We start from the raw sequence: 25,130 nt of genomic DNA, 5'->3' as shown, positions 1-25,130 counted from the left end.
ATAACTACCTCCGTCAAAAAGACCCCCCCCCCCCCCCAAAAAAAAAAAAAAAAATCTTTATAAAGCAAGGGTCTCTTGTGACAATTCTCAAGGCACAAAACATACCTCTGTCACAGCTGTGTGAATTATTCAATAATGAGCAACGAAGCGCAGAAAAGCTTGCATTGAGACTATCTTAGAACCACGAGCACTGCAGTCAACACGTCGACAAGGAGATGGAGGTTCGACCGAAAGCTGGACAGCACCTTCGTTCTCTGTTGGTAGTGGTTGTCATCGTAACCTCCGCTTTAGTACAAGCTGATTATGTCCAGGATGATTTGGTTTTTGCGCCCGGGGGTCAAAGACAATTAAACGTGGGGCAGGCGAAACCAGTTCGGTAAGCATCCCTGTCCCTGATCATCAGTGTTGACGGGGACAATCGCGTAGTCCCACATGTCGCATAATATGTTATTGTTCTCGGCATGCTGTGAAAGTTTCGGAAAATGTTGAATCCGCGAGGTCGCATAGCCATAGCATAGCATGGTCACAGGCCATGGTGAACATCTAATTGACCACCTCCTCTTGCAGGGTTTCGTTTACAGGATTACATCTTCTCCAGACAATTATATAAGATTCTTACCACTGTTTGCTGTTGTTGAGGGTTACTGTCACTGTCTATATAAAGTCTAGACTCTATGCACCAGGGACCGCGGAATTTTTTTTAGTGTGTCCCGTGTGTGTGTGAGTGTGTGTGTGTGTGTGTGTGTGTGTGTAGAGGGGGGGGGGGGGGATGGATGGGGCCTGGGGATAGGGTGGAGTGGGTCTGCGGGCCACAGGCTGATGTGGGGGGGGGGGGGGGGAGGGGTCAAGTGTCATAGCAGAGGAAATTGCACTGAAGGCAGAGACTCCAACTCTCCCGTTTTCGACGGGAGATCTCCTGCCGAAAACCCATTTTTGCAAAGTCTCCCATTCTCCCGCTTGAGATTTAATTTCTCCCGCCCTGGCTCTGTGTCTCCCGTTGAAAAGGATTTCTTACTTATTGCATTGTATGTTGCAACAATAAGCCTTCGTTAGCACCAGGGAGCATCTAGAACCCTAGGAACTTCGCGCTTCGCACACATCAACTTGGAGTCTCCCGTTTGCTAGGTGTTTCAGGCGGGAGAATCTCCAGATCAGAAGGTGCTTTTGGGTTGGAGTCTCTGTGAAGGCCTTTTTTTTTTTTTTTTTTTTTTTGCTTGTAAATGAAATCTCATGAAACCCAGGATGCAGGAAATATAATAATATTAATTAATAAACTGGGCCCCCACTTTTAAAATCGTGGTGCTGGTCATGTTCATCAACAGTAAAATCGGCTGAAATAGGCATAACAACACCTAGTGTATGTAGTAATGTATGAACCTTGCCATGGCATAATGGGCCTGGTACACCAGCTCACAATAGCAAGGCAGGTTTTCTACAATAATATTCCACAACTTTTCTTTCCATACTATCAATCCTAGAACATTTTGCACATGTATACATTTAACAATAACTATCATATTACAGACTCGGTATCATACTATCTGACAAGTGACATTGTAAGTACCGGTAGTCCTTGTATAGTTGTACAGTGTCAGGCTGCGTAACAGAAGGCATAATTTCAGCCAGCTATACTGGTGATGACATCATGAAAGTCAATTAATTTGTTTTTCAGGAATGAAGCTTAGTGGATGCAGAAAAAATGTTAAAGAATACTGGTATTGTTAAAAATCTATTTTTAAAAATCCCCCAAAAACCCAATAGCATTGTTTCATCAAACAATTTGGGAACTGTGATTTGCAGACCTATTCACATCAGCAGAAATCAACATACATGGATATTAGGGGATCTTTAAAGATGTTTATCTTGCTAACTCTTGAATGTACATACATGTAGTTGCTGGAAACAATGAGCAGAGATTGTGTAATATTAGTGAAAGTAATATGTTCCTACACAACGAATCTGTGCAGGTACTTGCTGTACGATGTGAACCCAGGGGAGGGATTCAACCTCAGGAGAGATGTGTACATGCGTATCGCAAACCTTGTCAAGCAGCTGAGGCGGGAGGGAGAGGAATGGATCCTGGTCCTGCCACCCTGGGGTAGACTCTACCACTGGAAGTCCAGGAATGTGCAGCAGATACGCATCCCATGGGCCGTGTTCTTCGACGTGCCCAGTCTCAACCTGCACGTGCCCGTGATGGAATTTGAAGACTACGTGAAAAGTGAGTTTGAGTTCCCTCTGCCCTTGGTCCAGATCATGTTGTTCGAGAAACTAGAAAAACTTGGGGAATAACATCCGAGTACTTGGGTTGTGTGAGTGGTCATGTTAGCATTTCATACAGACCTGCCATAGAATGTATACCAAAGAATGGATCTTATCAACAATTGGGCATTGATATTTATGTAGGAAACCCAGTATGAGTCTTTAGCACGAAGTGCACCTCCTCAATGTAAAACGTACCCGGCACTGAAGAAATTTGAGTTAACACCTGTCTTAACATAATGGCACAAATCAAATAATTTGACCCCCCCCCCCCCCCCCCAAAAAAAAAAAAAAAAAAAAAGAAAGAAAAGAAAAGAAAGAAAGAAAGAAAAAAAGGAAGAGGGTATGCAGTACAGAGTGATGTTCTGATAGAATGTATAAATTTGCTTTCTGCAACTTAAAGTTCCAAAGTTCTCAAAACTGCTTCCCAGTAACCTTGAGTGGATAGTTTCCTCAGACAAACCTCACATCAAAATCTCTTTCTCTCTCAACAGTTTGTATCTTTTATTTGCTATTTAAACTTAAATTTCTATCTAAACTTAAATTGCATGACTAACCTGTTCACAGTGGAACAAAAGCAAAAAAGTGTGTATTGTAGCTAAGGTAAGCCATCATCCTCTTTATAGTTTTTAACTCAACATTCTTTTCTGATAATGGATGTGTAGTTACAGGCAAGCCAGAAATTGAGGAGCATGTGTATCTGCAAAACTATAAAGAGGGCTGGACCAATGGCAAGTGGGAAGAGAGGATGGCAGAGCGAGAGTGCAACGACCCTCCCACATACAGGCAGGACGAGAAGGGGCGATACAGAGGGTGGTACTGGGGCTACTCCGAGGCCTATGCACTCAACTTCAGGTGTCTGTCCATCCAAGGGGTGGCAGGATCGCTGGTTCCCTACCTCACCAAGAACATCACTGCCAGGTAAGTTTTATAGTTTGTATCTTTTGACATATGTTCCCTTTCTAACATATACTATTTACATATATCGTATATTTTTCTTTTTTCCATGAGGGCATTTTGGTCCAGTTTATTACTTACCATAGCAAGTTGCTGAACAATACAATTGTTGTTGCTGGAGCAGTATTAATGTACATATACAGTTGAACCTCTATTATCCGGCCTCCCTTTATCCGGATCTCTCTATTATCCGGACGCAATCTCGCCGTGATTTTTTTTTTTTTTAATAATTACGGGAGGAAAGGGGGATTCCCAACTCCATGAGAACTCCTACACAAACACACATGAATTACATATTACTTCCAACATGATTAACATACATTACATCAAATTTCCTTCCAAATTGCTTACCTTCAGACATTTTAACATCCCCAAACATCCCCAAATGTAACAATGAAAAGGTTGCAGTATACACATTACTACATGTGGTACTACAATGGGCTACATCAGTACATGTGTATGTATATGTACATGTATAAAGCATTGGGTCTCCCGTATCCGGCCAAATCCCTTATCCGGATGAGCCCCGGTCCCAACTTGTCCGGATACGAGAGGTTCAACTGTATCTGGAGTCAGCTTTGTCTTTGTCCATTTTAATTCCAAGTCACTTCCTGTCAAAGTCAGTATTATCAAATTTTGGCTTTTACTCTTAGTGCAGGCAATAATTCAAACTGCAAACAATGATTAGTTTATAGTTGAATTACATTACTTCTTTCCAGTTGATTTGATTTTTGTATGCGTAAATTTTACTGTTGCGTGTCAGTGCTGATGTCCGTCAAAAAAACTGGCCAGCAGAAATGAAGATAACTGCAGTCTAATGGAATGAATTTTTTGCTTCATTTGGTGTAGATGGTGCAATTTTAATTCCCCCATTGTGTCCGTGTGTGCGTCCGTGTGTGATCAACATCTTCAATTTGCTACTTCTCTGTCATTTATGAGCCAATTTTGATTCTGTTTGCTTTATATGATAGCACTACATGGGAGCTTTGAAACTTCTACACAGAATTTCAGTCGTGACCTTTGACCTTGACCTTTGACTTCTTTGCTACAAAATGCTACTCCTTCGCCATTTCTAACCCGATTTCGATTCTGTTTGCTTTATGTGATGGCACTAGGTGAGGGCTTCAAAACTTCTACACAGAATTTTGACCTTTGACTTCTTTGACCTTTGACCTTGATTTTTGACCTGTATTGTACATTTTGCTACAAAATGCTACTCCTTCGCCATTTCTAACCCGATTTCGATTCCATTTACGATGGCACTAGGTAAGGGCTTCAAAACTGTTACACAGAATTTTGACTTTGACTGACCTGACCTGATTTTTTGCACTACAAAATGCTACTCCTTCGTGAGGGCTTCAAAACTTCTACACAGAATTTTGACCTTTGACTTCTTTGACCTTTGACCTTGATTTTTGACCTGTATTGTTCATTTTGCTACAAAATGCTACTCCTTCGCCATTTCTAACCCGATTTCACTTCCGTTTGCTTTATGTGATGGCACTAGGTGAGGGCTTCAAAACTTCTACACAGAATTTTGACCTTTGACTTCTTTGACCTCTGACCTTGATTTTTAACCTACAATGTGTATATTGTACATTGGCTACAAAATGCTACTCCTTCACCATTTCTAACCCGATTTCGATTCTGTTTCCTTTATGTGATGGCACTAGGTGAGAGCTTCAAAACTTCTACACAGAATTTTGACCTTTGACTTCTTTGACCTTTGACCTTGATTTTTTACCTATATTGTACATTTTGCTACTAAATGCTACTTCCGGCGGGGACATATATTACGCACGGCATTATTTCTACTTTTCCTTGTTTCTATTATGAAAGTGGAAGCTCCACCTTTTGATGGCTGGCAAGAAGAACTGTGATTATATGAGAAACTGCCATGAAAAATGTTGTAGCTGATCTTGCAGCAATTTTTGCGGCAAATCTGCAGTGAATGAGAGTGAATCTTTATGTGTATTGCACTTTTTGTGAGACCAAAATTGAAAACTTTGCCTATGATTTACAAAAAAAAAAAAAAAATGACCTGTTAATTGTCACACATCCTATATCATGGAGAGTCTGTTTGAAGTAGCTGAGAGAAAATGTCTTCAGGATGCAGTTTCTAGGCAAAATTTGAATTATCAGACCCTATAGAATACCCAGTTATGCCTCAACCAAGTCACAACATGGGTCTGTAGGATGATGATGATGCAAGCAAAAACGTGAATCGAGATGTTGACGGTCTAGTAGAGTTAATTTGAATAAATGGAACAGTGCATGTTTCCATAATATGAGACAAAAATTGGTAAGTTATTGATATTTAAAGTTGTATATTTTTTGTCTCGCCCACCGGAGGTGAAGGCAAGACTAAGGGATCCAAATGGCCTCTGTCCATCGTCCGTCGTCCGTCACAAATGTTAAAGTTTACCTGCAAGACTCTCTTATGATGCATAACTTGGCAACTGTTAAAGCAATGGCAGCCACACGTGGGTGATAGAAGCACTAGGGGTATGTTCATGTTATGGTGTTGTCGGAGGTCATGTGATGATGTCAAAGGTCATTTGAGGTCATGTATTAAAGAGTATGTGCAGGAGTCTCTTTTCTATGTTAAAGTTTACCTGCAAGACTCTCTTTTGACAAATAACTTCACATAAGTTGCTTGGATTACAACCTAACTTGGGTCATAGATGCACTGGGGGTACCTTCATGTTATGGTGCCGTTGGAGGTCACAGGATAAGGTCAAAGGTCATTTGAGGTCATATGTTAAAGTTTATTTGCAAGAATCTCTTATCACACGTAACTCAACACATGTTGCTACAATGGCAATCAAACTTGGGTGATGGATGCACTGGGGGTACCTTCATATTATGGTGCCGTAAGAGGTCACATGATAAGGTCAAAGGTCATTTGAGGTCATACGTTAAAGTTTACTTGCAAGACTCTCTTATCACACGTAACTCAGCACATGTTGCTACAATGACAATCAAACTTGGGTGATGGTAGATGTCTTTTGGGAAGTTGAAGGTAACCACAAGGTCAAAGGTCACAGACAGGGGTCAATGAACTTTTAGGGCCCAATGTAAATGTTTTTAGGGTGCATTTCGTTTATGGCTCATAACTTTTGATCCCTTTGTCCGTTTGTGGCCAAACTTGGTTGGAAGATGTCCCTTGGGGAGGTAAAGGTCGTCACAAGGTCAAAGGTCACAGACAGGGGTCAACAAACTTTTAGGGCCCAATGTTATGTTTTTAAGGCACATTTTGATTGTGGCTCATAACTTTTGATCCCTATGTCTGTTTGTGACCAAACTTGGATGGTAAATATCCCTTGGGGTGTTGAAGGTCACCACAAGGTCAAAGGTCATAAGCAGGTCAACCAACTTCTGGGAGTTATAAAAAATATTAATTCCTTGTACGCGAATGGGCGAGACACAATTTGGCACTTGCCTTGTTTTTCATTGAACAGTGATTTCAGTTAATCGCATATTAATGCAAATTTTACATTTGAGGCAATGGTGTTGCTGCCTCCCAACTGGGCAATTGTTATGTTAGATTATGTTATAGAAATCTCATGTTTTTCTAAATGACTTTGATAACAATGATAAGTCCCCTTGTTAAAATCATCACATCAACATAACTCTCAACTCAGGAGTACTTTGATGTGAGGTATATACTTTTTTTCTTCTTCTTTTTCCATTCATTTTAAGAAAGAAATCTAGGAAAGTTTTGTATTGTACACTTTGCGGGAGATTTGTTAGTTGATGACATCATCACCTTAAGTGTAATTTGCAGTTTAAATGTGATTAAGGTTTATAACACTGTTTTGTGAAAACATGCAAATCTTCAGAAATCCATTACTCTCAATTAATCTCATTTTTCGTCAAAACTAAATAAAACTTTTTCTGCTGTGATTAGCAATGCTCTGTTTGGTAAAAATCAACTAGAAAGGGGGTTGAACTACTTTCAATAAACAGTTTGTTCCCTGGTTGGGTATGATTTCAGTATCGGAAGCTGCCAACATTCCACATGTAGAGTGTTAGAAAATTGTATCAAGTGCTGTTTTTGCTACACCCGTTACATGTGAGTAGGATTTGTAGCTTTTGGTGTGGAGTGTAAATGACTATTAAGTTTGGCACTGCACTAGTTCCCTTTTTTGCCGGAAATAGGGGGAAGACAAACCAGATAATGTCACCATTCATTTGCACACTCATAGATTGCCTACTGGTGAATGAGTTTTGGCAAAGTTTGCTTCACACGTGTACTGCACTGTTCCCATGGTAGCTGCTCTTGAACTTGGATTCCATTTTGTGGCCTTCCTACTCCCCCTGCCCCACCCCTCCTCACACACCCACAGTTTATACCCACATCCAATTCAATTAATGCATTAATCTGAGGAGAGACTATCTTTTCTGATATGTCAAGCTCTTGGTATGTCTCCCCGGTCTCATTCATGTACAAAAAGTGATGTTAAAACAAACTTAATGATCGCAACATATTGATGCAATAAGTGGCTGCAAAGTGTGGACTTGCCATGAGATTAAAAAAAAAAAAGAATTGACAAGAATATGTATATAAACGTACATTTATGATGCCTTGCAAAATGTCATTTGTATATTTCCTGCAGCATGAATTTTTATGTGTTTTTTTTTGGTGAGAAACAAGACACAGGTCTGAAGTTTTTCAAAACAAAATGCAGATGAACGCAATATATTAAAAACTATTGACTGAAAAAAAGAAGAAGAAGAATAGAGTGCACAAACAGGAGTACAAGATATTATGAATAGTTGCAAAACAAACTGCAATGCATTATTGGTTGGACGTGGTGAAGGGATAAGTTAGAAAGTTTCAAGGTGAGTTTTGAAAGAGACTAGACGAGAAACTTGTCGGATGTGTGTGTGGGGAGGTTGCAGGAGTCGTGGTGCGATGACTTAAAGGATGTGGGGTCACTGTGGGGAGTCATGGTGCTTGGCCTCGCATTAAAATTCATGTGAAACCATGTATCAACTTGTATGAAAACATGACTAGGGAAATGAGTAGCAGTGCTGCTTTACTTGTCGTAGAAAACTTACTCTCCTCTCTCAACGCCCTTCCTCCGAATTTCTTGGAATCATATATGCTTGGTAAATAAAAACATCAAAAGTATCATCATTGCCGCAAAGGCATCAACTCCAATTTAGTTTGTATGCTGCTAACTCCCTTCTGGCGATAAACGGACAACCCAAGGACATCGGCCATGAAAGGCATCAAATAGTTCAATATTTTGATCTAAATGCAGAAGATCCTGCACCGGAAGAGAAAGTGTTTTAAGTGACTCTTTCTCCCCATGGAGTTATATCCTTTTCCCCTAATTTCTAATGAAGCTTGTGATTGATGTGAGATTAGTGTGTGCTAACATTTAAAGGGGAGTGAAGCCCATCCTATGTGGATTGAGTGAATTTAGGAATGTTAGTAGAACACATCAATGAAAGTTTGAGGAGAATTTGTAAAGTTTCAGTGCAGCCATCCCTTGATGAAAAGACTACCCAGGTACTACAGCTTGTGACCTCACATGTATGGAAAACAATCATATATAGAAAATATAAAGAGAATTCGACAAAATGTATTCTTTATGAAAGTACACATTCCCTCAGTGTATTATTGACATTACGTTAAAGATGATATCATTCCCCCTACCTTCTGTAAGAGGTAAATCAAATGCTCTCTCATTACATTAAAAAAAAGGGAAAATAGAATATTTAATTTTCTTTATATTGTTTTTTTTTTTGTACATGATGCTACAAAGTGTTGCAGTCATCTTATCCAGCGATGGCAGCACCAAAACTTTGAAATTTCATGACTTTTCAATGGATTGTCAGATTTTCCTCAAACTTTCACTGATGTGTTCAACTGATATTGCTGTATTCCCTCAATTCACTAATCACATATATTTGGGTTTCATTCTCCTTCTTGTGAATTTTGCATCGAGTGATTTACCACTTCTATCGTGAGTTGTTCTGTCTAGAGATAAGTTTGTTGAATGATGAAATGTGTTTGCCCTGCTCAAAACTAGCAAAAAGTAGGTCAATATGAATTTCCACTTTTCTACATAGCTTAGAAATGTATTAAGCTCTAAGCTTTAAAATGAGATGTAGCTTGTTAAAAATGTTGGACCATCCTTACACCCATTTAAAAAGTATTTGATTGGAATAAGAGAGTTAGGGGGTGCAGTTTCACATGAAAGGGAGAAAAGAAAAATTACAGATTAGGATCATGTAGGTGTGCAGTGCTGAACTGTAAATGAAAACATATTCTATTCCCCTTGAAAGCAGTGCTTGTCTGAAAAAAAAAAAGAATTGTTCAAATAAACTTATATCTCAATTTCTGTTTTGTTTAAAGCCACCAAATTTTGACAGTAGAAAGAGAAAATATTCTACTCTCCAGGGTAAGACAAACTTTAAAGGGACTGTACAGTGCTGGTTGAGGTGAGGATTCAGCTTGTAACATTTTGCGAGATATTTAGAAACCACTCTATGAAATGTTAAAGAGCATACAATTTTAATGGGAATCAAAAGTTTATTTGATGAAAATTGGTTTCGAAATGACTGAGATATCTAAAAACAACGTAAAACAAAGAAATCCTAATAAAAATTGTGGCTAGTCAATTTTATTAGGATCACTTTTTTGGATATCTCAGCCATTTCAAGGCCAATTTTCATCAAATAAACATTGAATCCATCTTGAAATTACATGGTCTTTCATGTTTCATATGAGGTTTCTTATTGTCTCACCAAAAAAAAAATGTTATAAACTTGAATCCTCACCTCAACCTGTCCTGTACAGTCCCTTTAAGAATTTGAGTCAATCAACCCAAGTGATATGTTTTGGTCCGTTTCAGAGTTGTTGTAATCTGTAACTTTTTGTGGTTTTTAGCTGGGCGGTCACAAATCAGTCTATTCAACATGCGCCTTCTCATGAAAGTGTTGTGTTGAATATCTTCTATGGCTTCTGCTTTTTCTCCTTGACTGAGAATCTGAGGTTATAATGCAGTCGTACCTCTTCCAAATATGTCAATGACACAGAGTACTACAAAATTATTCAATTCGTAAACAGTATTTGCGTGGCAGAGGAGGGTTAACCCATTGAGGACGGACTAATTTTGCTACAACACGCATTTCCCGTAGACACCTGCCCGAGTATACTCGGGACTCGTCCTCAACGGGTTAATAGGATACCTACACGTAATGGCCCAGGGTGACAAGACCTCATATCGCATTTGGCATAATTTGCCAAAATGAATCTGAGGTCTTGTCACCCCAGGGACGTCATGTATTATGTTAAGATGTCTGCAAATTCAATTTTTGTAGATCCAAAATACTGATCTGGGTTTAAAAACAGAACACTTATTATTCTAATCCAAATCAGTGTTTTGGCATTATTTGACGTCAACATTGATATCATTTTGCAAAAATGCTATGAAAATGTAAAAAGTTATTTTTTTCCCTCTCCAGAAATAGGTTTGAGATGATATACAAAATCTTGTCACTCCAGGGACCAACTTAAGGGAAAACACTACCGGTATTCTGTCTGATTGCACCCTTTGTTTCATTTCACCTAATGTCATTTTCTTGATGAAAAGCTGACGGTGCTGTGGTGTTTAAAAACTCTACATGCATGCTTTAACCCTTTGAGTGCTCTGAGTGCTGATTGGCTCAGAAAACTCCTAGAGCATTGTACAGACTGTCAAATATCCTGTCACAGAAAGAGTTAAGAACATCAACTTTTTCCTGTGGCAATAATGCTAAAAATAGGGTGCTTTTCTACGCTCCATATTCAGGCTCACATGCTCTCATATCCCAGTCAGCATCTGATGCAAGGTAAAAGCCATGATCGCTTCTGTCATTTGAGGAACAGTTCAGTACATCATTGAACAAATGCGTTTTACCAGAGGCTCCAATCTGTATTATCGCACCAGTGCAAAAAGGAAATATAATTTTTGTTTTCTTCTGTTGTTGTTGTTGTTGTTGTTGTTGTTTTTTTTTTCAGGTTGTCTGTTATGTTGTCAATCCTTCATTCTGCATTCCCTTTTTAAAAGAAAATGCCTGTGGTGGATCTTCACTACATTTGGCCCAGGTATGCTACATGTGTGTAGTATGCTTTGATTACTAGATTGCAGGTGCCTTCATGTTAAAGGTCAAAGGTCACCAAAATGTAACTCACACTGCCAATTCTGAGGTGTAACTTCACGTAGGAATATCCATTGTTACTTTTATGTATTAAGAAGTCTTAGATTTTCTTCAAATAATTGTAGATAAGTATTTGCATAAATGGATGGGATGAAAGGTCAAAGGTCACTGTACCCTGATCAAATTTTAAATTTCCTTGCCACAAGTTCAGTGGGAAATGACCAGTTTAGATATAGATTGGTAGGTAAGCTTATAGAAGACAGAATTGTTCACACAATTGTGGTGTGACAGGCTCAATGTCAGGGGCATAGATAGGGAGAAAAAAATCTTCATTGTAGGGCAATATTGGCACAGTTTGCTAGATAGCAAATGTACCCAAGAAACTGACAATTGTACACATACAATCATATACTGCACATCCCTGATATGTACGTCACGTCATGCAACTTTTTTTTTTCAAAGATACACTTTGAACTTATCTTTGGATATATTTTTGGAACTGGAGTTTTTATACCGTCAGGAGTTGAATGCCACACTACAGGACCTTAGCATACAATTCACTTCGTGGATGAGGTTTTCTCACTTCAGGGTATGGAAATATGAAGCATTCCTAGATCCATATTGAAGAATATCTGAGTTTGAAGTGAAGTAGTTCAGGCAAGAAGGAGGTAACATTTTCTGTAGGATAAAGACATGAGTATTCCATGCTGATACCGAAAAATGGTCAATATTTGAGAATTTCAGATTGAAAGATGTGGGTGTTGTGTGGGCTGAAAAGGTCAAATTTAAAAAAAAAAAAAAATCTTATCGCATGTTTTCATAAGTTTTGAATAAGTCTGTCGAGATAAATGAATGCTGGACTTTCCACAGATGGAGATAATTGACAAGAGTGGGTGGACAAGTGTGTGTAGCAAACCTGGTGGAGGTGATCGACCTCTCTGAGAGATATGCTGAATCTGATAGTTTGGTCTGAATCTGAGCATTTGGGCTGGATTAGGGTTTGGATGAATGTGAAAGTGTAGACTGAGTCTGAATGTTAGGCTAGATCTGAGCTTTTCAAGATTGAATCTGAGTGTTTGAGCTAAATTAGGTTTGAAAGTTGAGAATGAGTATGGGCATTTTGGGTTAAATCTGAGTTTTTTGGCTGAATCTGAGAGTTTAAACTGGGTCTGCATGGTTTGTTATCTAAAGATTTAGGCAAAATCTGAACAATTGGGCTTTAGTCTTAAATGCAAAGGCAGAATCTGTGTTTAGGCTGAATCTGAGAGTTTTGATTGAATCTGAGGTTTTATCCTGAATCTTGAGTATTTTGGCTAAATCTACAATCAGGCTCAATTAACAATTAGACTTAGAATTTAAGGGTTTATTCTGAATCTCAGCGGTCAGGCAGATTCGAAGAGTTTAAGCTGAGTCTGAATATTTTGTCTAAATTTGATTTTAGGCTGAATCTGAGATTTTAGGCTGGAACTGAGAGTTTAGGCTTTGTCTAAATGGCACTGTGTTGAGTAACCAGTACTCTGTCGCTCGTATGAAATTTACATCCCTAGAAGTGAGTTAATCCCCAAACCTTGTACAGTCCAATGCCTGATGTCCTTGTGATCCTACCTTATGGAGAATGAGGTGGTCTTCATGATCTTGTTATGTCATTACTTCAATGTCTTACTGAGGTCACACTTCAGTGCAGACTGGAGGTAAACAGTTACTACAAGTACACAGAGACAAAACTAAGGAACTGTTTTTAAAAACCCGTACGTTGTTGAATGGCTGATTTTACTACAACACGCATTTCCCATAGGCACGTGCTCGAGTATGCTCCGGACTAGTCTCCAACGGGTTAAGCTGTATTTATTCACATACATGTACCAGCAGTTTCTGTGCCATCACTGTTCATTTTGGCATCAGCCTCCCGAGCCGATACATCATTTTGCAGTTGAATGAAAGGAGGAAAGAGAGAAAGATATAAAAACAATGCTCAGGTCAGAGGGTGTTAGAGGAAATGCAGGGCACTCAAAGGTCTATACAATGGTGTAATATGCATATGTAGGTGCAGACGAGTTCATGTTGCACAACCACTGACATTCCGTACTCAAGCCTGTGCATTATTTGTTTTATAAAATGGTTCTATGAACTGCTTTGCATTCACCTTTATGGGTAAATACCAGTCAGCTACATGTCAAACTTGCTTTTGAAAAAAGCCAAGATGCCCGAAGAAATGTTTCAATCACACAGGCTGCTGACACGAACTCGTTTGTGGTAAATAGGTGATTGAGCGCATGCTTGTAAGTGATTGAGTGCACATTGCTAATGTATTCAATTGGGATGTCATTTAGCGTGATTACAGCAAGCCACAATCACGCCCACCTCTCTTAGTAGTCATTAGTACACAGTCCGTGGTAAAAAACTTATGCCCACAGGGCATCTTAGGCAAAATGAAAGACTGGTCACATGATTAATGCTCCTGGACAATCATTTGATTGGGATCCATACATGACCACTTTATAATTGAGTAAATGGTGTAACCCATCATCCTCCTTGTTCAGTTCATCAGTGCATATTGATAGTAATGCGTTATTGATGTTTCTCAAGAAAGCAATTTAAATTTCCCAGTAAGCATACAATATTTGTTCCCAATTATGGAGAACTGATAGTACGATACCATGTTGTGATTAAGTTCACTTTGTTAAAGAGTAAAATCATATATGAATAACACAGTACTCCCCCATTTTTTTTTTCTTTAATGGACAAAGAGGAAGAAAGTCATTGCATATAATACAAATAAATTTTACATGTGAAGGATATTCCTTTTTCTTAATATCAGGTTCATGTCATTAGAAAAAGCTTAGTGGGAGATCGTGTGTTCAGGTCAAGTGGGGTTTTGTGAAGATGTACATCATCACTTCAATACAATGCAATTCAATTTAATTTAATTTAATTCAATTCAGTTCAATTCATGTATACTTTATTCCAATCCAACAAAAGGTAATACATAATACAAAGTATACATTTGACAAATTATATTGTGTAAGAATTTGTAATTAGTACAAGTCATGAAGTATGATACAAAATACAGTACAAATGAAGCTAATGAGAGAAACAGTGCATACACTTTGCAACATATGCAAATATGATTGTTCCCAGCATCACTGTTTTGTAAAAACATGTGAAAGTTGGCGATATCATATTAACTTTCTTTATTGTGTATGAATTCTGTCAAAACTTCTGCTATTCAGTTCATTTGATTTTACAAATTTTACTCAAATTTTAAGTCACGTCAAACTTGGTGCAGAATTGCATTTTAAGGAGAAAGCTGCTACCAGAAGGTATTGACCGATTCAGGTTCGTTGAGGGCAGCAGACATTTCATGGCACTTGGCGCAGCCATAGTGGGTGTCTGAGCTGACCCCCCCTGCTCTCCCCCACCCCGGGCGACATGTTTATCACGCACTTGTAACAAAGGTTCGCGCACTAAGCAAGCATTCGCGCACTCAGTACGAGACGCCTATTGGCTAAAGCAGTTTTTCATTCTGCGCGCGTGCTAATGTAGGGAGAGGGGTGGGGAATGGGAAGGGGGGGGTCGGCTAAGACACCCACTATGGCTGCGCCCATGCCAAAAATACACATAGCGCGTCACAGAATCGGTCAATAACTCTGTTGTCCAGCTCCATGGTTTCACTCGCCTGCACGTGCTTGTCATCCCCCCCCCCACACTATTTTAAAGATATTCAAACGATGTCATTTTATGATTTCTATTCACCCAATGTCCATGTGATCCGCCCTCAGAACAGTGATGATTGACAGAGGAGAAAGAGTCCTCCACGACTCGTTTGGAAGGGCGGAGTATTGGGCAGTAAGTGTCTAATTAACTCACAGATGGTGAAGACCTGCCTGAGGCGGGTGTGGCAAAGATGTGATATGTAACGAGACCATTTACAATGTCAGTTGAAATGTTGCTAACATTGTGCAGTGGTTGGTTGTGGTCTGATATTATACCTCTTACCTTTGATCCATTACTTGTTGTTTTCACTGTCGTTTGTATTGATTATTGCACACTTGTTAGTTGACTGCGTGTTTACTGTTTATTAAATGACAGGTTCACAGAGCACTTTAAGCAAATGTTCATTTATAGGCATTATATTAAGAACACAACATTAACATTATTTATCATGTGCTGTAAGCCATCCAGTTAGTAAATATTTAAGGATTCTCTAACATGTTTCCCTCTCTATTCTAACACAAATTTGGTGGTCCTCACACCATGAAACCTGTTGATGGGCTGTCAGGTGATGGAATACTAAATACGCGGTCATGTTTGATTGTGACGAATGTCGTGGAGATGACTGCATTTGATGGATATCAAATTTACTATCTTGACATGTAGATCTCCACTCCCTTTGAAAATGCCTACGAGATCATGTAGGGTATTTCTGGCATGAGGCAAATCTCACAAATCCAGAGTTTAACTGGTTTTTTTTTTTCCATTTGGTCAATTCCTGCTAGATTTCATTAAGATCTTGTGGATCCTGTGGATCATTAGTATAATGAGGTTGACATTTGCCTCTCATGGTGGAGTGGAACATCTACCCGCATTACAAGAAAATATTTGCAGAAACTTTTTTTTTTTTTAAAGAGAGAGAGACAATATATATAATAGAATAAAAAGACAGAGAAAAAAAAAAAGCTAGCCATTAAAATGCTCAGAAATCACTGTTCATGTTACCAGAGGAGATTTCATGCCGTCGTCTTGGAATTTGGCTGCGCCTGCTGTCAGCGAGACCTTTGGGAGATGTGACATGTCGCTCACTTCAGCCTTGTTTGATTGATTGACATGTTTACTTCTTCCATTCCATTCATAAAGGCCCGTAATCATTGCGGTTCATTTTCTTTCTGGTCATAACCTGGGGACATCAGCTCAGAATTGTAATGATGCTCTATTTTGATTCCATTTTATAGTGAACTTACAATTTCATGGAATCAAAGTCGTAGTGAAATCTTATGGTTGGATTCCAAGTGTTCGTGTGTTGTTTACAGAAACCAGCCTGCCCAGCATTAATGTAATTTACTGTTAGTCATGGAATTGTAGCATGAAATTAAATGTTATTCCCATAGCAAGTGAAGCAAGTACTTAAATAGTATGTCTTTCAATTACAAATTCAAACTGAGGAGTATTTGTGACACTTTGAGGGAACGTGCCAAAATTCATGTGAATAGCATTTAAATTGTGAGTGCTTTCCCCCAACAAACATGCAATAGCAAACTATTTAGCCAGGCAAGGATACTGTTTGAAAAAAAAAAATTCAGAAATCAGAATGCGGAACTTAATGTCTTTATCATTATGTTAGGATAGCATTATTGATTCCGCATTATGTACATCCTTGTGATAATGTCTATATACAGGGTGTCCCAAAAAAAGCGGAAGGATGGATTTTCAGTACCTTGCATTCTAAAAGTGATATATTTTTTGACATCATTAGAAAGAGCATCTTCCGCAGAAGACAATGATATCAAAATCATTGAATTTGGTTCAGTACTTTTTATTCTATGCCAATTTCTGAAAATGCAGTCATTTTCAAATTTCACCGGATTTTTGCGAGTTATGAGATAATAATTTGAGTGCGACACGCGATCCATACGGTGAATATTGTGTAAGCTCGGTGATCCATGTCAACAAAAGATACAGCTTTCACATTGGGCATGTATGGATGTATGTATGTGCGTGTGTGTGTGTGTGTGTCTGTGTGTGTGTGTGTGCGCGTCCAATATGAAAGCGTTATCTTTTGTTGACATGGATCACCGAGCTTACACAATTCATCGTATGGAACGCGTGTCGCACCCAAATTATTATCTTACAAGTCGCAAAAAATTGAAAATGACTGCATTTACAGAAATTGGCATAGAATAAAAATTACAGAACCAAATTTAACTAGACCCGGAATTTGTCAAGACTGACAAATTAGGTGATCCGATCTTTTGAAAATCAATGATTTGAGTTTTGATCCCAATATAGGCATGACTATATAGGTTTCATCTGTGTTAAGGGATATTGGCTGTGTGATGTTTGGATACTGATTTTGAAAAGGGAGTCAGGTCTGCCATCTATGGTACCAAATTCCGTTCACACTATAACGAAGATACAGAATGAAGTATATTTGAGCATTGAGCCCACTTTGCACAGCCAAGATGGCATCTGAACAAAAAGTGATTACTTTGTGAAATGATCGATGTGACATGGTCTTTGCGTGTGCAAAATATGGGAGAGATAGGACATGTATTTACTAAAATACAGGATGAAACATTTATGATCTTTGACCCTTATTTCCATATCAAGACGGTGTCTGATCAAGTAGTTGTTATTTTATGAAATAATGTACGTAACATGAACTAAACATGTGCAAAATATGGGGGTGATAGGAGCTATTTTTCTTGAGTTATTGCAAAGAAAGTTGGAAAAAGAAAGAAATATGAAAATACATCGAAGATAACCTTTAATTTCAACCACGTTTTTGGACGTGATTCCGACACCGTATGAAAAACAAAGGGCACACGTACGATAGCGCAAAGTCTCAGCTACAACATATTAAAATCTGGGAGAAATTCACTGAAGGGTAAGTGAGCTAGTGCTCAATAACGACAATCATGTCAATTTTCACATCTAGAAAAATTCCCTCCCATAGAGATAACACGTCATAACGAAGATAAAGAAAGAAGTACATATGACCTTTGACCCCGATCTGCACAGACAAGATGGCATCTGAGCAAAAAGTGATTATTTTGTGAAATGATCCTTGTAACACGGTCTTTATGTGTGCAAAATATGGGAAAGATAGGACATGTATTCACCAAGATAGAGGATGAAACATTTATGACCTTTGACCCTAATTAACATACCCAAGATGGCGTCCGATGAACTAGTTGTTATTTTATGAAATAATGTACGTGACATGAACTAAACATGTGCAAAATATGGTGGTGATAGGGTATGTTTTTCTTGAGTTATTGCAAAGAAAGTTGGAAAAAGAAAGAAATATGAAAATACATCGAAGATAGGCTTTGATTTCAACCAAGTTTTTGGACGTGATCCTGATACCGTATGAAAAAATGAAGGGCACATTCACGATAGCCCAAAGTCTCAGCTACAACATATTAAAATCGTAGAGAAATTCACCGAAGCATAAGTGAGATAGTGCTCGATAAAGATAGTCATGTCAGTTTTCATTTCCAGAAAAACTGCACTCCCATAGATATAACACGTAAACTCGTCAAATTTGACGATGTTACCTTTAATCCCTTTTTACGAGGTGATGCCGTCATCTAATCAAAATATTGTTACTATGTGACTGAAAGACCATTTAATAAGCTACAACATATTGAAATTTGGACAAAAATCAACAAAACAATAATCGAGATATGCTTGAGTGAACTTGAAATTTGATGACGTCATTTTAAAAATTTACTTTTTTTACTTCATTAAGAAATTTGATATCTTTTAATCATTTTTCCAGCATCGCCAACCCATGAAATGACATGTACAACTCATCAGCTTTCAGAATATGTAAAGAAAATGGGGGATCACCGTCCATCCTGACGAGTAAAATCGGATTCAAAATTGGCGGTTTTTTTGCATTGTTGCACTGTATATCGCCATTGACGCGCGCGCGGAATTTCAACTTTGACGGGCCCGTGTGACGTCATATTGAGTAGGATTGACTTGAAACTTGGTAGAAATATTCCTTGACATTTTAGGCATCCGATAAGTGGGAAAAAACAGGAAATTTCTATTGCGTATGAGCTGTGCGTGCGTATATGTGCGCACGCGTATGCGTCCGTCCAATTTTTTCAATTTTTCAAAAAATGCTCCAAATGTTCTGAAACGTGTGCAAAAAAAATTTGAGCTCGATTTGAGCATACAAATATTTCAACGCGCGCGTACGCGCACGTTTTAAGAGAAAATATAAATTTTGATTATATGAGTAGAATGCGCTTGACTTGAGGTGAAATATATGTGACGTAAATTTCATTGAAAATTTTCATTCCATGAAAGAGATATGATTGAGAATGTGTTTTCATATAATGACGTCATAGTGACGTCACGGTCGACTAATCACTATGATTTTATTAGAAGGTTCGTCTTTGGGACATGATACATATATGGTATAATTTTGACATTGATAGGAAGAGGACTTTCCGAGATTAGCGATACACAACTTTTGAGGAGAAAGAAGAAGAAGAAAAACAAAGAATCAGTACAGATACAGAAGGTGATCCGAGAGGATACTCGGATCACCTAATAATTTTGGTACCATGGTCTTCTGCGGAAGATGCTCTTTCTAATGATGTCAAAAATATATCACTTTTAGAACGCAAGGTACTGAAAATCCACCGTTCCGCTTTTTTTGGGACACCCGGTATGTAGTAAATTTCATTACCCTGTCCAAGTCACTATGACATTTAGTTCTGCACTTCCAACGGAAGTTTTACATCATGGTGTAAACTGTGATCAGAATCACGTTTTGGGGGTTTTCGTTATAGTGTTTGTTTGGTGCTATTAAACTGAATCCTCTTTTTGCAGATACTACAAAAATGAAATGTAATGATATGTTTTTCAAAAGGCAAAATGTGTAGCTTATAAACAATAATTACTTTTTCATGATGTATCATTAATTCAATTAATGATACATCATGAAAAAGTAAAAAAATTGTGATGTTAAATGATTATAAGTAGACTGGTATTCATTCTACAATTCTAAACTCTGGCCATTTTCAAGCGGAATATCTTCGTTTTTTAGTATTTTCCCGCAATATCCATATTCATGTGGTCATGAAAATGACATTGTTGCATCTTTACTGCATGATTTGCAAGAAATAATTCTCACTTTTGTGTGCCTACAAAATGTTGGCTCCTGTAATATTCCCGCCCCTGTCTCATGACTGGAAAATGTAAGCGGTTACTAATCTTAAACCCTTATTTTGCATCTTGTAAATCATACTTCATTTCCTATCTCTCCTCATTTTTTCTTTTTTTTTTCACATAAACTAACATTTACCCAGGTCAGTTCTATTAGACCGATGTGAAGAAGTGCTACATGATTACTACGGACAAGTTGAATACTGGAATGTAAGTCATGCATGCGTGGCCAAAAACTATTGGTGTGTATGGCGTACTTTAGTACTCTGTAGTTGTCATACTGTACGTTCTTTCTACTTTGTGCCATGGTAGTGTTGTCTCAATACAAAATGAATGAAATGGGAATCAACATGTAAATAGTGCAGAAAGGCCATGGAAGTACTGGTACAGGTTTACAACTTTCCAGAAACCAAACATTTTATATACAGAGTCATAAATGTGAGAGCTGTTTGAATAAAAACCTAATACCTGCCAAAACAATTATTGCAGTAACTCATTTGACAAAATTTTATGACCTCAATGAGTGTAGACTGTCAGCATACAGATTAATTTCAGTAACTGTATTCATTATTGATCTTAAAGTTAATGAAGAAATTCAAATTGTCAAAGTTTTATCAAGATACGACAGAAATAAAAATATGAATGTTATAGAAATGTATTGTTTCACATGTTTCCATGAAACTGATATCAGATATAATCGTATGAGATATGCAAATTTGGCGATGTGATGAAGATATACTTACCTCACTGCTCTTCTTTTGGTTTGCACACATTAAATATTAAAGAGATAAAGGTCTTTTCTCAACAATTCAGAAACTCTATCCCCATGGCAAATAGTCATTGTTGCATCAGCACTTGGATTAACTCTAGAATAGTATAATGTGGTGAAAGAAAGACCTTCTATTCAATTTATTCAAAAATGTGGGAAGTCAAGTGAAGTGAAACTTTTTGGACAAGTCTCAACGAGAGACTTCGTGAGTTAGTAGCATCATTATCTTGTCAAATTTTCACCCCCAGTATGACAGATAACACTGTTTTATGAAAATTTGCCCAATTTTGAATTGCATGATCTTCTTAATTTTTTGTTCTTTTGTTTTTTTTTGTTTCATTGTCTGCCTGCATGAAATTTTCACTGTCCTCTTTGTTTGGTTTACTTTGTATGTATTTTCTCACTAGTTTGTGTGGTTTAATTTGTATTTTCTCATAAGTTTGTGTGGTTGCATGGTGCTGTGTTTATTGCTGGATGCTGTCTGCAGAAGAAATTTACTCAAACAGCAAATCCTTGTTCATTCAAGGGGTCAGACATTGCTCTGAATGATGCACAGTGTTTAAAAATAATCTATTGGTCTTAAAATGTACCAATACCCTGAATATTATGTTTGCTATAAGTCTGTAAAACAAGGAATGTTCACATGCATTTTAATTTCGCGAATTTCGCGAGAGGCAAATTCGCCAAATTAAAATGCACGCGAAAGTTCTTGTCTACACTATCTATTTTGCATTGCATGTTAGAGGCAACTCGCGAAAATTTCATGCCGCATAAAAAGCTGTTGGCTTCAATTCACGAAAATTTCATGCTGCAAAAATATCGTGTTTTACACTATTATGTAGAATGTACTTGAGACATGCCCTCTGCAAAATATTAGAAAAGTTTTGTCACTCCGATTTTTATTCATTGGGGTTTAACTGTAAATTTAAAGAGTACGCAAAAACAAAAATGACTTGAAATAGACTAGTCGATCACCCAATTCTTTTAATCGAATGATCTTCCTATCAATATTTTTTTTTTTCCAAATATCTCTTGAATGATAGTGATATGCATGTGTGCATGCGATTAGCTGTCTGATTGACGTGGAATCTCAATATTATTCGTAAAAACTTACGCGAATGGCGAGAACACGCACACGCCAGCACTGGCGCTTGCGAAGCAGAACTTAAAAGCGTGAAGCACAGGCGCCAAATTATGATAGAGGTATGATCTGATTTATTGAAATTCAGGGCCTATCAGTAGTATCACAGGTGAATTATGGCTGTTCTAAGTATATTCTAGCAGTACACAAAAGTTGATTTCCAGGGTATTGTTACACTTTAAGCATTGATCGAGCTGTTTTGAATGGAATCTTAAGCTATGTTTGCTGTTCTCAATTTTGCATTGGGTTGATGGAGTGAAATGCTTGCAGACTTTATGGAAGTTAAGTAGGTAACACAAGTTTTTAGTTTGATTTGATTTAATTTAATTTAATCTAATTTCATTAAATTCCTATTTCATTTTCAACAAAAATACATTTGTAGTATATATATAACGTCTGACATGCACATAGTTATACAAAGTCAATGCAACTCATTTCAAATGATCAGTAAAAATGATTTAATCACAATGTAACCCCTCTTAATATATTTATATATTTCAATCTTCTTACTCGTAACTAATTTCTGTCAGTAGCAAGGAGTTAAAAAATGCCTGGTACTGTCTTGGTGTCATGTTGATAATAGTGTGAAGAGATACTCGTAAATATTTGTAGCAGTCAGTAATAAATGTACAGATCCCCATACCGGGAAGAATTTGGTTTTGCCAAGTTAAGACCAAGAAATGCCATCAAAAGAGCAGCTTAGCCTTCACCATGAAAAGCACCAATACAGTACTCTTCATTTAATCAGGTAGTTTCTATCATAACTTTGTTATTACCCGATTAGTCAGTACATGATTAAGTGGAGAGTACTGTATGGGCATAGGTGGTTGAGACTTAAAATTGTGAATTGGGTAATTATCAAAGCATAACATTGCACAAAAGATGGGTACTCCAGTTGCAGTCTTGGAGTGACCTACTTGTCCACGGTACATCTGATGATATTCTGACTTCTGACTCATTGTGGAATATTATGAAAACTCTGCAATATATGTACTTTTGGTTGTTAACCCCCCCCCCCCCAAAAAAAAAAACAACAACAACAAACAAACAACAAAACAAAACAAACAAACAAACAAACAAACAAGCAAGCAAACAAAACAGAACAAACAGGATTTAACGTCTAGATTGTCTGTTGTATTTGTAACGGTGTTCTTCACATAATCCTTTCTAACTAATTATTGTCTAGATTTCATTGCCGTTTGCTTTAGGTGTGCGTCCTCGCCAATTTGGCATTGAGCGCTGGATGCGCGCGTGTGTGTAAACGTGATGTAACTCGTGGCATTGTTGTGGGTTTACTCACCATAACATCCTTGCTTGAGTATGTGACTGCTGCGAAACAGCATACTGACAAACTATAGTGACAATGGGAACTGTATGCATGTTTACTTAACTTGAGAAAAGCTGTAACAGTGGGAATGTATTCATGTTAACTTTCACTTGAGAAAAGCTGTTTGAAGATTAAAATGCTGTGAAAACTAGAATTAGAATGGCTTAAAAGGGCAGCGCAAAGATTTTGCTGAGAAATGACTTTGGTTATGATAGATATAATGTATCTTTGTTAGTTTTATGTTAATATAACATATATGCGTGTCTTGAAATCTTGATTAGAATTATTTCCATTCACACAGTTGTGGAAAGTGAGTTGCATGGCTTGTATCATATGAAAAGTATCTATTTGTTTTGACTGTCTTGCAGCCATTTATGCATGCTGGCTTATTATAAAGTGTGTATCGCATACTTTTGGTATGCACTTGCATGTGTGTGTAAATGTTTTGAAGCGTTACTACTGGTATCGAACAGGTAATCCCCTTTGTTCTTTCCAGGCGAGGAGGAGTCTTCGTTTTGCGAAGCATCTGAGGGACATCGGAGACGAATTTCGTCGGACTTATCTAGACTCGGACGATGAGAGAGACAACACTGAAGTCGTCGACGACTGGAGGGATATGCGGGTATAAGTGAAAATGGATGCATCTTCTTTGGCATAAAACGGGGGGATAATCATCATAATCCTCTTTTAGCCTGCTTCATAGGTGAGTGGGTGGGTGGGGGAATCCAAACATCATCCTGCAAATCCAATCACTTGGTTGACTATGTAAGTAATGACTTTGCTGTGGCTGGAGATCTTGTTGGTCAGGCGTACGGGAGGGACAGCCCCCTTGATGAGTGGGGGGGGGGGGGGGGTATAGGGAGGATAGTGTGTTTTAATTGAGTGAAATTGGGCATGGTCCTGTTTATGTTGTGGAGCGGTACTCTCTTTAATGATAGACCAAGGAGCCGCTGTGATAATCTCAGAAAATGCTAGAAGTAGGAACAGTTTGTATTTAAAAATTTTATATCAAAGTATGTCTAATTTGTTTTAAGTGAATGTCATAATTTCCAGATATGTATTATTACTTTTTTTCATCCCTTTTTATGTTATGATTCTTCAGACCCCTATGATCATACTGATGATAATGATAATGTTAATGGTTATTATTATCATTACCATTATCGTCATCATCATCATCAGTAGTTGAGGTATTATCAAGTATCAGTCATGCTACCACCATTACTGTAAATTTTCACTCCCACTAGATATACATGATCAAGCATAGCAGCATTTTGTCGACATAATGAATGTGGGAGTGAGGATGTTTTCCCAATGTTACACGATTATTGTATTATTTGACAACTTTATGATGAAGTAGTGAAAATCAAATTCTTAGGGTGATGCGTGACTGAGCGAATGAGATCAAGAACTGAATCTATTTCCTACAAATATGAGGCTGGTCATTGAGTAACTTACCGGTAACCTTAAGAAACCCAAGGCAAGGCTGTGCTGTTACAATTCCATCAACAAGATTGCTATCAGGCAACTGATGATTATCGAAGGTGAAGTTGATATTCGTGACCAATTTGCAGTCTGAAGTGCCATTACTTCTTTTGCAGTAATTTGACAATTTT

At 37.9% G+C, this 25,130-nt stretch overlaps 1 protein-coding gene across 1 annotated transcript in view; it reads left to right on the top strand.

The window, feature by feature from the left end:
• The first annotated feature begins 201 nt into the window (after positions 1–201).
• LOC139731749 (GDP-fucose protein O-fucosyltransferase 2-like) overlaps positions 202–25,130 on the top strand; it is a 30,742-nt gene continuing 5,813 nt past the window's right edge. Inside the window, exons 1-5 of the mRNA XM_071642631.1 lie at positions 202–376; positions 1,968–2,221; positions 2,928–3,183; positions 20,421–20,487; positions 24,011–24,136. Of these exons, the coding sequence (XP_071498732.1) occupies positions 216–376; positions 1,968–2,221; positions 2,928–3,183; positions 20,421–20,487; positions 24,011–24,136 (864 nt within the window). The 5' untranslated portion in view covers positions 202–215. The remainder of the gene's footprint in view (positions 377–1,967; positions 2,222–2,927; positions 3,184–20,420; positions 20,488–24,010; positions 24,137–25,130) is intronic.

This window comes from Diadema antillarum, unplaced genomic scaffold, assembly GCF_040938485.1.
Source record: "Diadema antillarum isolate AM-2024a unplaced genomic scaffold, OU_Dant_1.0 seq00000384_RagTag, whole genome shotgun sequence".
Lineage (NCBI taxonomy): Eukaryota > Metazoa > Echinodermata > Echinoidea > Diadematoida > Diadematidae > Diadema > Diadema antillarum.
This window is presented reverse-complemented; position numbering and strand designations above follow the sequence as displayed.